This window comes from Epargyreus clarus, unplaced genomic scaffold, assembly GCF_041222505.1.
Source record: "Epargyreus clarus isolate Ecla_fem2 unplaced genomic scaffold, WU_Ecla_fem_2.2 ptg000033l, whole genome shotgun sequence".
NCBI classification, from domain to species: Eukaryota; Metazoa; Arthropoda; class Insecta; order Lepidoptera; family Hesperiidae; genus Epargyreus; species Epargyreus clarus.
Window position 1 is genome coordinate 416,827 of NW_027332238.1, and position 14,904 is coordinate 431,730.

At 41.2% G+C, this 14,904-nt stretch overlaps 1 protein-coding gene across 1 annotated transcript; it reads left to right on the forward strand.

The window, feature by feature from the left end:
* Nucleotides 1–2,572: 2,572 nt before the first annotated feature.
* LOC140755577 (uncharacterized) lies at nt 2,573–12,684 on the forward strand. The gene is made up of 6 exons (XM_073090862.1): nt 2,573–2,717; nt 3,992–4,177; nt 8,543–9,056; nt 10,389–10,534; nt 12,023–12,166; nt 12,593–12,684. The coding sequence occupies exons 1-6, from the start codon at nt 2,573–2,575 to the stop codon at nt 12,682–12,684; spliced, it is 1,227 nt and encodes a 408-aa protein (XP_072946963.1).
* Nucleotides 12,685–14,904: the final 2,220 nt, after the last annotated feature.

Below are 14,904 nucleotides of genomic sequence, written 5' to 3' on the forward strand. Positions count from 1 at the left end.
TAAACCAATATTTATTTCAATGATCAAATGAGATTTGAATTTAGTTTTGTAATAATTATTAATTTATTAGATGCTGATTCAAGATTGCCGAAGCCGTTTAATGAATCAATGTGAGTATGTTGTATGTGTTTGTACATCATCATCATCAACCCGTTACTGTCCCACTGCTGGGAACGGGTCGCCTCTCAGAATAAGGATTAGGCCATAGTCCACCGCGCTGGACAAGTGCGTATTGGTAGACTTCACATACCTTTGCGATTTTTTTTTATAAACCTCTCAGGTATGCAGGTTTCCTCACGATGTTTCCCTTCACCGTTTAAGCAAGTGATCATTAATTTCTAATAGGCACATAATTTTTTGAAAGTCAGAGGTGCGTGCCTGGGATTTGAACCTCGGACCCCTTAATCGAGAGGCCGAGTTTCTTAACCACTAGACTATCACTGCTGTGTTTATACAGCAATGGCCTTAAGCCCATCCAGCCATCAGCCTTTACGAGTCCCCTGCTGGACATAGACCTCCCCTAACCTGCACCATTCCAACCAGTCTTAGCCACCTGGATCCAGCAGTTATAAGCCGACCGCTTCAGGTCATCAGTCCACCTGGTCAGGTCGTCCTGTACTCCTATCATCGGTTATCTGTCGTTTTTTGTTTCTTTTGTTTACGAGGAGGAAACCTTCAAAAGGTACCCAGTGTCGTAGGAGCGCCACGGGGTTATGTGGGATTCTTACCGCACTAAAACCCCCCCGGTGGCCGTCCTCAGCGTTGCCAAGAGGACTCCGGGATCTCCTACGGAACGCAACCGGAGTCCTCTGAACACGTTGCCCCTTCGGGCTCCCCCTAGGTGAGCTTCAGGACTCACCACACCGTCTGGTGTTTACGACAGTATGCGACCACACATACCGCCGTCCTTTCCGGAGTTGCTTGCTAGACGGCTCGACCTCCCAATCTTGCCGCCCGCAACCCCGGAAGCCCCCTTTTAGTCGCCTCTTACGACAGGCAGGGGACACCGTAGGCCTATTCTAGTCCCGGGACTATAGGGACATCGGTTATCTGTCCTAAGAACTATGTGGCCATTGCCACTTCAGCCCACCCACTCACTTTTGAGAGGAGACCTGTGCCCAGCAATGGTGCAGTAGCTAATGATCTACAAAATTGCCTTTAGCCTTTTATTTGAATAAGAGTAACAGACAAGCATGTGATCCTCCTGATGGTGAGTGCCTACTGCCGCCCATGGCCATCTGTAATCAACCCTAGATAAGATTAGATTCCTACCTAAAGTCGAAAACAGATACGTCGCTGTTCCTGACGACTAAGCTGAAATGCGTCGGAAAAGTGTGTCTCCCTTACCACACCCTTCTAACCAGAACACAGCAGCGCTTAACACTGCTGTTGTTAGGCAGCAGTAGGTGTAGGGGTGGTACACCGGAGTCACACCACAAAGGGTTCTACACCTACATTTATGAAGTTTTAATGTGGTGCTTATTTTAGTGTGTTTAAATATGAGTTAATTGTTTATGTTTCAGCATTTCATCAGTCTATGACAATCCAAATTTTATTAGAGATCGATTTAAAGGTAATGTATATGTATACTCGTAAAACAAGGTAACACCCACGCCTATGTTTACGGCTATTATATTAAATACTAACCCTTACTTTACCCCTAAAGGGGTCAAATTATCAACAGAACAAATACTTATTTGTAAATTGTATAAGGGCCACTTACTATCAAATAGCCATTTTTGTTGACGAGGAGGAAACCTTCAAAAGGTACCCAGTGCCGTGGGAGCGACACGAGGTTATTTGGGTTTCTAACCGCACTAACCGTAGCCGTCTACAGCGCTACGAAGAGAACTCCGAGATCTGCAAAGGATTGCAACCGGGGTCCTCTGAACATGTTGCACCGTCGGGCTCCGATCGGGAGAGCACGATACTCACCACACCGTCTGGTGCGTACGACGGTACGCAACCACATACACCGCCGTCCTTCCCGAGGTCGCTGACCGGGCGGTATGAGTTCCCACACTTGCCACCCGCGACCCCAGAAGCCCCCATTCAGTCGCCTCTTACGATAGGTAGGGACACCGTAGCCCTATTCTGATCCCGGAAATACGAGGTCACTATTAAATACCCTGCATTTGTTACTTAGCAGTGATAGCCTAGTGGTTAAGAAACTCGGTCTCTCGATCGAGGTGTCCGAGGTTCAAATCCTAAGCACCTCAGATTTTTCAACATTATGTGCGTATTACATATTAACTATCACTTGCCTAAACGTTGAAGGAAAACATCGTGAGAAAACCTGAGAGATTTATTAAAAAAAATCTCAAAGGTATTTGAAGTCTACCAATACGCACTTGGCCAGCACGGTGGACTATGGCCTAAACCTCCTCATTCTGAGAGGAGACCCGTGCCCAGCAGTGGGACAGTGATGGATTGATGATGATGATGATTTGTTACTTCTATAATGTACAAAACCAACCTAACCTAACCTAAACTATCCCCAGATGAAATTTGGAAGCCCATGATGAACCTATCCTGGGTAAATAGGTTCAAGAAGCCCTTCAACCCAGCCTGGATGGACTACTGCGATCCCTACCACTGCAACGACTACCACCGGATCGCGTGTGGGCTGAACAGGAGGCAGATGAGGTTCAAGTGGTTCCAGAGCGTATGCCACCTCATCCTGAACAACCAGTGCGCGACCTACAGAGGAACTTTGTGTAAGGAATCATGGTGCTTAAGTACCCTATGTGGTTTGGCGGCACCACCGCTACACCTATGTCTGCTTAACAACAGTGTAGTGCTGCTGTGTTGTTTTGAAGGGTGTGGTAAGGGGCTTCGTTTATGGGGCGTTCCAACTTAGTCCTCTAGGGTAGCGGCGCATCTGTGGTCGACCTAAGGTAGGAGGGTAATCTTATCTGGGGTTACAGTCCATGCGCGGCCGTAGCCATTTACCATCAGGTGGAATGCATGCTCGTCTGCTACTCTTATATTGAGAAAAAAACACAATCGCCTGTTTTCAGCTACAACGTCAGCAACCATTGACCAGTATAAAGATACTACAGCTACAACTGGCAACTACTCCCCACTGTAATCTTATTTGGGGTTGAATACAGTCCATGCGCGGCCGTAGCCATTCACCGTCTGGTAGAACCCTTTGTGGTTCGACTCCGGCGGCACCACCGCCACACCTATTTCTACCTAATAATAGCAGTGTTAGGCGCTGCTGTGTTCCGGTTTGAAGGGTGTGGTAAGGGAGACAGACTTTTCCGAGGCGTTCCAGCTTAGTCCTCAGGGGTAGCGGAGCATCTGTGGCCGACCTTAGGTAGGAATATCTAATCCTATCTGGGGTTGATTACAGATGTCATTGGGCGGCACTAGCCACTTACCATCAGGTGGACTGCATACTCGTCTGCTACTCCTATATTGAGAAAAAACAACCTGTCTTCAGCCACAACGTCAGCAACCATTGACCAGTATAAAGATACTACAGCTACAACTGGCAACTACTCCCCACTGTATCAAAAACTACTACTTATAACATTAAAGTCACGACCATTGTGCCGGCTATACTGGCCAATACCGCCCATTACACCCACCACAATCTAAGACAATATGCATTAGCTACCCTCAATAACGATACTGGCCACTACTACCCACTATACTGGCCGCGACCACCCACTATACTGGCCACTACCACCCACTATACTGGCCACTACCACCCACTATACTGGCCACTACCACCCACTATACTGGCCACTACTACCTACTATACTGGCCACTACCACCCACTATACTGGCCACTACTACCCACTATACTGGCCACTACTACCCACTATACTGGCCACTACCACCCACTATACTGGCCACTACCACCCACTATACTGGCCACTACTACCCATTATTAAGCACTACACTGATCAATACGTCCCATTACTAACCACTACACTGGCCACTACCACCCACTACTAACCATTACCACTCACTTTTTCAGCCTACGATCTGATCGAGACAAAGTTCTGCACTATGTACGTGATGTACCTCCGGACAGGATGCCCCACGGTCTGCCAGGACGAGATGAAACCAGTTTGCGCCATCAGCCTCCAGGACAACCATGTGGTGGTGTTCAGGAATAAATGTTCTTTGGACGCTGCTAATTGTAGGGCTGAGACGTTCCAAGGTATGGCTTTTATTTATGAAGGTGGTTCGATGGCACCACCGTCACACCTTTTTCTGTTATAACAGCAGTGTTAAGCTGCTGTGTTCTGGTTTGAAGTGTGGTAAGGGAGACATATCTTTCTGAGGCGTTCCAACTTAGTCCTCAGGAGTAGTAGTCTGATGACAAGTGACAGCCGCCCATGGACATGTGTAATCAACCCCAGATAGGATTAGATATTCCTACCTGAGGTCGGGCACAGATGCGCCGCTACCCCTGAGGACTAAGCTGGAATGCCTCTTAAAAGTGTTTTCCCTTACCAACCACAGTTTCGAGTACTAGACTACCACTCCTTATGTTATTTTTTTTATTAACAAGCATTTATTTAACTTATATTATTATTATATTATGTTTGACCCTCCAAAAGATTGAGCTGAAATTTAGCATACACATTAGTTATAGTTTGAAGGTGGTAGAACCCTTTGTGGTTCGACTCCGGCGGCACCACCGCCACACCTATTTCTGCCTAATAAGAGCAGTGTTAGGCGCTGCTGTGTTCCGTTTTGAAGGGTGTGGTAAGGGAGACATACTTTTCCGAGGCGTTCCAGCTTCGTCCTCAGGGGTAGCGGCGCATCTGTGGCCGACCTCGGGTAGTAATATCTAATCCTATCTGAGGTTGATTACAGATGTCCATGGGCGGCAGTAGCCACTTACCATCAGGTGGACTGCATGCTCGTCTGCTACTCCTATATTACAAAAAAAAACATATGGTTTGGATGACAATGATTAGTACAGTGACGTCATTCTAATTCCAATATGGCGGACGCTCCAATATGGCGGAGCATTTATTTTTATGCATTTTCACTGTTAAATATTTTGGTTTAAACTTTGAATACGAGTAATGACTTAATTTTGATTTATTTTCCATTTTAGAATATGAAGAAGTAAGCATGAGAATCTGCGCGTATTACTTGTGATTAATAAGAATAATGTGACATAAAACAATTGTATTATTTCTACCTACTGTTCACTAATCATTATACAGGGTGAATTTTTAAAACGGGCCTTCAGGGCCAAATCGGAAACTATAAGGATTAGCGAAAAATGCTGAAAGGAGTTACGAGGCCGATTTTGATAAAAACTAAAACTGCATCATTAGTTTTTTTAAATATTTTTTTCCTTAGCCGGGAATCGAACTAGTTCATTTTGAAAAAAATGACACCTCTATATTATTCCACTATCTGATAGTGTCGCTTATAAGGATCAAATTCTAGGAAGTAATGTTATGTGACAAATCAAAGGAAAAGGAAAATTTTGAAGAAAATACGTATTTTTCCATACATTGGCATACTAATCCTTAAGGATTATACATAACAAATGATTTATGTATAATTCTTTAGAAACAGACATAACTCATACCATTGAAGAATTTGTTGGTTAATCCACTAATTATTCGATGTTATGACTATGACATACGGTTTAGTATGTCAAAGTAATAGTTTGGCAAATAAGTTAGTTTATTAAGTATGTATACTATCCTGTATAGTATACATACTTAATAAACTGTGGCGACCTCCCGCTACTCGTCAACAGATGGCGCCACGAGTATTCTGAATCACCCGGTGGCCGTCCTCAACGCTTGTTGGAGAACTCCGGGATCTCTAACGGAACACAACCGGAGCCCTCCAAGCGCGATGCCCAACGGGCTCTACCCTGGGGGAGCAGTTTTCGCTCCTCCCACACCATATAGTGTTTACGTCGGTATGCGACCACACATACCGCCGTCCTTCCCGGGGTCGCTTGCTGGACGGTTCGAGCTCCCAGTCTTGCCGCCCGCAACCCCGGAAGCCCCCTTTTAGTCGCCTCTTACGACAGGCAGGGGATACCGTAGCCCTATTCTAGTCCCGGAACTACAGGGTCAATCATGTATAACCTACTTGAATATTATAAATCATGAGAGGCTTGGATTTTTGCTATATTCCAACATATAAGGTCACTGCTATGGACAGTAAGCAGCTCCATACTGAACAGGTTCTACCTGAAGACGATGACAGATAGCTCTGAGGACTAAAGTCGCCTCATGTGTAAGTTAGTCACACAGAGCTGCTTTACGCTAGAAATAGGTGTGACGGTGGTACATCCCGATCGAACCATAGTTTTACCACCTTTCAATTTGTGTTCGTTTATAAACACAGTGTTTCATGCCATGAATTTAATCAAGTTATAATAATTTTACAATGAAACAAAATAGGGTAACCATTCTGCTAACTATTTTCGGAATAGTCCTAACTCTAAATATTATTTAGGTCGCCGGGCTAGGTGATCATATCCAGACACCGTGCTTCGACAGTTTCAGTTCAGAGCTTGTATATATGCGAGATGTTGAGAAAACTTCGATAGCGTGATTCAGTATACGTGTGGCGCCATCTCGTGACGAGTAGCGGGAAATCACAGATGGTTCAGTGGTTAGAATTTTGGAAACTAAAAACCTGTGGTCACTGCTGGCATGATATCACAAGAGGTTTTTACGCGAATGGTAACTTAACAGTCGTCAACCCATAACTATCCCACTGGACACGGGTCTCCTCTCAGAATGAGGATTAGGCCATAGTCCACCTCGCTGGACAAGTGCGTATTGGTAGACTTCACATACTCTTAAGAACATTTTTAAAGACTCACTCAGGTAATTTATTCATAATCATAATCAACAGGAAAATTAAATCTTGCAAAATAATATTTTTATTTAACATATAGAAGCAGTTTTGTAGGTCTTTATCACCAAATCATAACCCTCTGTGGTTCGACTCCGGCGGCACCACCGTCACACCTATTTCTGTTATAACAGCAGTATTAAATGCTGCTGTGTTCTAGTTTGAAGTGTGGTAAGGGAGACCGAGTTGTTCCAGCTTAGTCCTCAGGAGTAGCGGCGCATCTGTGGCCGACAGGTAGGAATATCTAAAGTTGAATACAGATGCCCATGGGCGGCAGTAGCCTCTTACCATCAGCAATGCATGCAGCTTGCATGATCGTCTGCTACTCCTATATTATAAATAATAGTTTTAAAACTAAAAACCACGCTAAAATCGCACAAGGATAATCGTTAATTCTGATTCCTGACGATCCTGATGAGGAGAATGGGATAACATTATTAAAATTGTGCATTGTCATCGTTTCTTGATAATTTTTTAAAAATGTAAATTAATCGTACCGTTCAAAGTGGGTAAAAATTGAGTTCAAGGATTCCGTTACATACATACATACAGGTTAAGCTAATAAAAGCGTGGTAAAAAAATTGAGTTGTAAAGTTAAAACTTTGTCCTAATTTTAGTAAAATGTACGGTAACCTAACACTATAACATCAGTTACTTACAATATTAACCCAGAAATAAACGTGTTAAGTCTGATCTAATTTCTAATTCTAATTATTTTGTTTTTATTTGGTTGCTTTATAACATGTATTTGGATACAAGATGGCTTCCTTTCTTAATAATTATTGGTACGTAAAATAATTACATTTTTATTACCGCTAATTGATAAAAGATTTGTTGAGGTTGGAGCATCATCATCAATCTCTATCTCACTGCTGGGCACGGGTCTCCTCTCTGAGTGAGAAGGATTAGGCCATAGTCCACCGCGCTGGACAAGTGCGTATTGGTAGACTTCACATATCTGTGAAAACTTTTTTTTTTAATTTCTCAGGTATGCAGGTTTCCTCACGATGTTTTCCTTCACCGTTTAAGCAAGTGATTATTAATTTCTAATACGCACATAATTCTGAAAAATCAGAGGTGCGTAAGGGATTTGAACCTCGGCCCCCTCAATCTCGTACCAACATACCTATATCAAGTCCGTAGGTAAATTTTTTTCAAGTGGGTCTTCATGGCAAAATTTGAAACTATCAGAAATAGCTAAAAAAGCTGAAAGAAGTTACGGGGTAGATTATGATAAAAACTAGTGGTGCCCGCGGCTTCGCCCGCGTTTAAAAAAATAATGTGACATACATAAACAGAAAATTTGTACCTTCATTGGAATGACAGTGGCGCCATCTGTCGAAAATTGGTCTTACCAACTCAGAAACCTGGGCTCTTGGACAACAACTTGCTAAAGATCATCGCTTGATCAAATGCATAGCTTACGATTCTATAAAGGATATATAGACAAACATTCATTTTTATATCATCATAATAATAAGATCGATTCTCCGATTAATCGATCTCAGATGGCCATCCCTAGTTCCCGTGGGATTTCGGGGATTGTATGGGATTGGATGGGATGGATGGGATTTGTATTTTCCACCATCGGATAGTGTCGCTTGTAAAATCAATTTTCAAGAAGTAATCGTAAATTTCTGTGTTCCATAATCTTAACAAATATTTGTTTTGTGTTTAGTGTGTTGTGTCACCGAGCTATCAACGAGTACAACGCTAAACGTGAAAAAAAGGGTGGCGCTTCTAAAAAAACGACTAAAACACGAAATCAGATCTAAACAAGATAAATTTCTTCGAAAACCTTTCCTCAAAGAAGACGTTTCCTTATTTGAAGACAGTTACGAAAACCCAAACGCACCCATAACACCAATCATGTACGTCAGTAAGAAAATAAAAAGAAAAATGACAGTGACAACGTCAACTGTCAAAACTCCCGCCATTACAAAAGAGGTTGAGACATCAACGCCATTCAGCCGAACTACAAAAAAAGAAATTATGCCAAGAAATATGTCTGATGGCGTTTCGATTTTACGAAAACCTGTAGAGATATTTTACAGGCGTTTTTCAAAAGATATGATGAATACCGAGCTCCAATGGGCGCACTGTCAAGATATGATTACGCCATATTTGAATGGAGATAAGAAAGATTTTACTAAACCAAAACATTTGAGTTCGAATAGTCCTGTTGTTATTCGGTTAGTTTTCATCACTATCCTACTGCTGGGCATGAATGTTTCCAATAATGATAACGTTCCAACGCTTTTTAAGTGTTGTTCGGTAGACTTGAAGGTGGTAGAACCCATTGTGGTTCGACTCCGGCGGCACCACCGCCACACACATTTCTGCCTACAAACAGCAGTGTTGTGCGCTGCTGTGTTCCGGTTTGAAGGGTGTGGTAAGGGAGACAGACTTTTCCGAGGCATTCCAGCTTAGTCCTCAGGGGTAGCGGCGCATCTGTGGTCGACCTCAGGTAGGAATAACTAATCCTATATGGGGTTGATTACAAATGGCCATGGGCGGCAGTAGCCACTTACCACCAGTATATACTCGTTTACTACTCATATTATAATTAAAAACTTGTTTTTTTATTTTTACAGACTCATACTAGTCACTTGCCATCAGGTGGCATGCTCGTCTGCTACTGCTACCATTATTATTAACACGCTTTTATTAGCTTGGGTTGTATGTATGTATGTAACTACGTAACGTAATCTTTGAACCCGATTTCTACACTTTGAACGTTCAGTTTAATTCAAACTTTTGAAGAATTATCAAAAACCGATAACAATACATGATTTTAATAATTCTGTACTATTGTCCTTATCAACATCCTCAGGATTAACGATTTTTGAGGCGAGATTGTTCGAGCGCCTTAGGGAAAGTTCATCGCAAAGTTACTACATTGCAACAATTATTGCTTTTTAGTTTTAATAACTGATATAGCTTGATTTTTTTTAGTTTTGAAAATAACAATTTTATTTCTCTATAACGCAAATATTCTGAAACATATCTATAATGTGCTCTTCTAGAATGATTTTTTATTAGAATTCCGTACTCACAGGGTAAAACGAAACCCTCCGCTGTCTGTTCGTGTCACAGGGCTTTATCGCATAAACCGACACTTGATTTTTTCAAAGAGGATGCATATTGGTGGTCGCTATAACAACAAATACTAAAAAAAATAATAAAAGAAATATAGTTTTAAAAAATATAACCACGCTTTTATGATAAAATCAACTAAAAAGTATAAAATAATTTTGAAATACTTTTTAGTGATATAAATTCCATAAGGTTTCCAAGCCTATTTTAAAGTTTAAATACTAATAACATGTTAAATACAAATACAGTCGTGATAATTATTATCAAATTATTTTGATATTATTGACAATGAGTGACATTTAACTTTTGACACGTCGAGTCCACAGTCCACTTTTTAGTTGATTTTATCATTTTATCAAGCGTGTTTTTTAGTTTTTTAAACTATTTATATATTTTTTTGTAACAAAAACTATATTTTGTATTCACAGACTCATACAACTGCTAAATGTAAATACAACATCGTACACAAAAGAAGATATATACTCCGTGTTATATCAAATAAGTAATTTGCAATTACGTTTATTTCAATGGGATGTTCCTGCGTTGAATCTGTTATTCAGAATGCTCGTCCATGGTATGTATGTTGGAACCAAGGCGTCTAGTAGCCGTTCAATTAATAGCCTTTTTTTGTTCACGAGGGGGAAACCTTCAAAAGGTACCCGATGCCGTGGGAGCGACACAGGGTTATGTGGGACTCTTACCGCACTAAAACCCCTCCGGTGGCCGTCCTCGGCGCTGCGTAGAGAACTCCACCGGACGCAAAGGAACGCAACCGGAGTCCTCTTAGTGCGTTGCACCGTCGGGCTTCGCCCAGGTGAGCCTAACGCTCGCCGCACCGTCTGGTGCGTACGACGGTATGCGACCACAAATACCGCCGTCCTTCCCGGGGCCGTTGGCCGATCGGTTCGAGCTCCCGATCGAGCAGAAGAATTAATAACCTAGCTGTTTTACTAAGTAGTGTTTTTTCTGTAGTTTCCTGTATGCTAAGCGCAGTAAGTCAAATTCAGAAAGCTTGTCCATGTTATGTCTGTTGCAGCCATGTTGTTTAATAGCCGTTTAATTAATAGCCTAGCCGTTTTAGTAAATAGCCGTTTTACTGTAGTTTCCTGTATGATAAGCACAGTAAGGCAAATTGGATCGATACGTTCAACTACTTACCTAGCCAAATCATTAAAAAAATTACTTCGTCTTTCTGCCACTGAGTCCTAAAATGCACCATCTATCAGCCTCTGGAAGTCCATTGCTGGACATAGGCCTCCTAATCCGCGCCACTCCGACCGCTCTTGAGCCGTCTGAATCCAGCTGTTACCATCCGCTTCAGATCATCAGTCCACCTGGTCGGGGGGGCGTCCTGTACTCCTTTAAAAAAAAACGCTTTCTACACTCACAGCCCCACTGGGATTCCCTGTATCGCGGGTGCCATGTACACACCTAGAGACCAATAAACAAACACCCAGACCCAGAAACAGCAATCTACATTCATCATAGAAATTTATATGGCCGGGGATTAAACCCGGGACACTGCGCGTCAGACCGGCATGGTGACGGCTCCGCCACGCGGGTCTTTTGATTCTGAAATCCCTCCCTCCTGAAACCCACACACTGCTAGAAGCTAAATGCAAGGGCAATTCTACGCACACATTTTAGCGTTGGTCGCTATATTTCCCGCGCTCGATGCAGCAACTAAACGTGATGTGTGATGTGTTACCATTTCAAACCTTGTGGTTTAACTCCGGCGGCACGACCGCTACATCTATTTCTATTCTAACAGCAGTGTTAAGCGCTGCTGCGTTCTGGTTTGATGGGCGTGGTAAGGGAGACATACTTTTCCGAGGCGTTCCATCAATCCTCAGGGATATCTACGTATCTAGGGCCAGCCACACGGCTTTTTACTAAGGTAAAGTAACATAAAGTCGCTGGTATAGTCCGCGTAAAACTGCTAGTCGGCTCTGAATATAGAAATGAATCGCGTCGCCATAGCAAATTGTATGACGACACCTGCTCGCAACAACTTCAGACCGGACTAACAGTTTGGCGCGGACTATAACGTTTTACATTTCAGATAATCATCACACCTTCAGAAACTTAAAACGTGGTATTCGGGAGCAGTTTGCAGAATGGCGTTTAGATATATCAAATATAACAAATTTGTTGAACCAGGCACGGATATATAGACCACCTTGCATCAGAATTACTGACAGTACAGGTACAATATATTCTTTGACGCGTTTAAGAATAGATATGAGCAGTGATAGTCTAGTTAAGAAACTTGGCCTCGATCGAGGGGTCCGAGGTTCAAATCATCTCTGATTTTCAAAAATTATGTGCTTATGTGCTTATTAGAAATTAATTATCACTTGCTTAAACGGTGAAGGAAAACATCGTGAGAAAACCTGCATACCTGAGAGATTTATAAAAAAAAAATTCAAAAGGTATGTGAAGTCTACCAATACGCACTTGGCCAGCGCGGTGGACTATGGCCTAATTCTTCTCATTCTGAGAGGAGACCCGTGTCCAGCAGTGGGACAGTAATGGGTTGATGATGAGGATAATCAAAGTGTATTTTCTGCGTGGGTCGGGGTTGCGCGCGCCGTAACACATAATTAATTTGTAGTATTTATTTTGATTTCAGGTTCGACAAAATCACACAAAATTACAAAATACCCGAAGAAAACGAGACCAACTACAGTTTGTGAATCTGATGAAGATTATGAATGTAGATAGACAAACATCTTTAAACAAAACATTCTTAATTTTTATTTTGTTATTATTTGTAATCGCTCTTTCTGTATTAGTAGGTAACGCTAAACTCATAGATGCGTATAGATATCTCACCGCCTTCTAATTGAAGGAACCCAGAATGCCGACATGCGCAGTTAAGTGGTGCAAAAACACAAAATCGAAGAAAAAGTGCGGAGAAATATCGTTTCATTCGTAAATGATCTAAAAACTACATTTTTTTATATTTTTCAAACACGAAAATAGATGACAGTGACAATTTCAATTGTCAAAACTGGGGACATTTTCTTGTTAGGAGAGAGTAATCTTTACTAATCTATGGCTAAACTATACTCGTAAAATTGCACATAATCAATTATTTAATACCAATAAAACTAAATAAATAGACGTATAAACATCGTTATTAATTTTACTGTCTAAAATTACTAAATTTAGGATTAAATCCACAAGAAACACGTTGTACACATTTCATTCACTTTGATTACATAATAAGTATACATAATTGTACAACAATATAAATGTTAAGCTTTTTAAATGAATTTAATTATTTATTAAGTAAGTTATAGTGAGACTGCCATAAAGATCTTATTCTACTCGTACAATTCTTTCCACTGTAACACTGATCTTTTCAAAATACATATTTTTTGTTTATTACAAATATTTAGATTTCAATTTATGTATAGTTTTGAAGGTGGTAGAACCCTTTGTGGTTCGACTCCGGCGGCACCACCGCTACCCCTATTTCTGTTATAACATCAGTGTTAAGCTGCTGTGTTCTGGTTTGAAGGGTGTGGTAAGGGAGACTTTTCCGAGGCGTTCCAGCTTAGTCCTCAGGGGTAGCGGCGCATCTGTGGCCGACCTCAGGTAGGAGTATCTAATCCTATCTGGGGTTGATTACAGATGTCCATGGGCGGCAGTAGACACTTACCATCAGGTGGACTGCATGCTCGTCTCCTACTCTCATATTATAAAAAAAAAAAGTACAAACACACTTTATATTTATTACGTTAAGATTAAAACTACTTCGCAACAATCCGCTACAAATATGTATGATGGTATATATTCTAAACCATGCAGTATGCACCACCCACAAAGAATGCGTGCAGATGCAAAATATTCAAAATATACACCACCATACATACCACCACCAACACGAGTTTCGCTCCAAAACGGAGCATTAAGGTAGATATTCTTCGGAGCATATGACACTGATCCATTCACAATTTATGCGTAAACTCTTCTTCGTCCAGAAAAACCATCAAAACTGCCATCAAACGTCAAAAAACCTCCATTTTGATACACTTCAAAAGGAATTCTTTTCTCACTTCGTAAACTAAACTTATGTGGCACTTCTGTATATTTCATTATATTTTGCAAAGACAATGGTCTTAAACCAACTTCAGTTTTAATAAATTGATTAATTGGATTAAAATCGTTCACTTTTAATGGGATTCGTATCACCAAATCATTTGCGAGACAGTATTTTACAAGAAACACTAAAGCTAACATCATGTTTTTGAAATTCGACGTGAAATCAAAACTAGAATAAACAGTTTTATGACAGATTTATGGCTTATGGTTATAGGTTTATATATAAAATTCTCCGAAACGGCTTTACCTATTTTCACCAAATTTTATATGCATATTTAGTAGGTCTGAGAATCGGCTACTATCTATTTTTCATGCCCTTAAGTGATAAGGGTTGTTCACCCTTAACATTTTTTTATTTATATGGCAACACAACGTTTGCCGGGTCAGCTAGTAAATTAATAAAATTAATCTGTCCGTCTGTGATTTCGAAAATACTGTCTTTACGTAAACTTAAGAAATACTTTCTATATGGTAGATTCCTTATTGATACTCCGAAGGCATCATACCCATTTCTACCGTATGTTAGTAGTAAGTTCTGCTGTGTTCTGGATGAAAGGCATGGTAATAAGATACATGTATACAAAACGTTTCTACGTAATCTAAATATATATAACTCAAAGGTGACTGACTGACATAGTGATCTATCAACGCACAGCCCAAACCACTGGACGGATCGGGCTGAAATTTGGCATGCATTTGTTATGACGTAGGCATCCGCTAAGAAAGGATTTTGATAAATTCAACCCCCAAGGGGATAAAATAGGGGATGAAAGTTTGTATAAATCTTCATAGTTAATAATATTACTTCGTAACGCGAGCGAAGCCGCGGGCAAA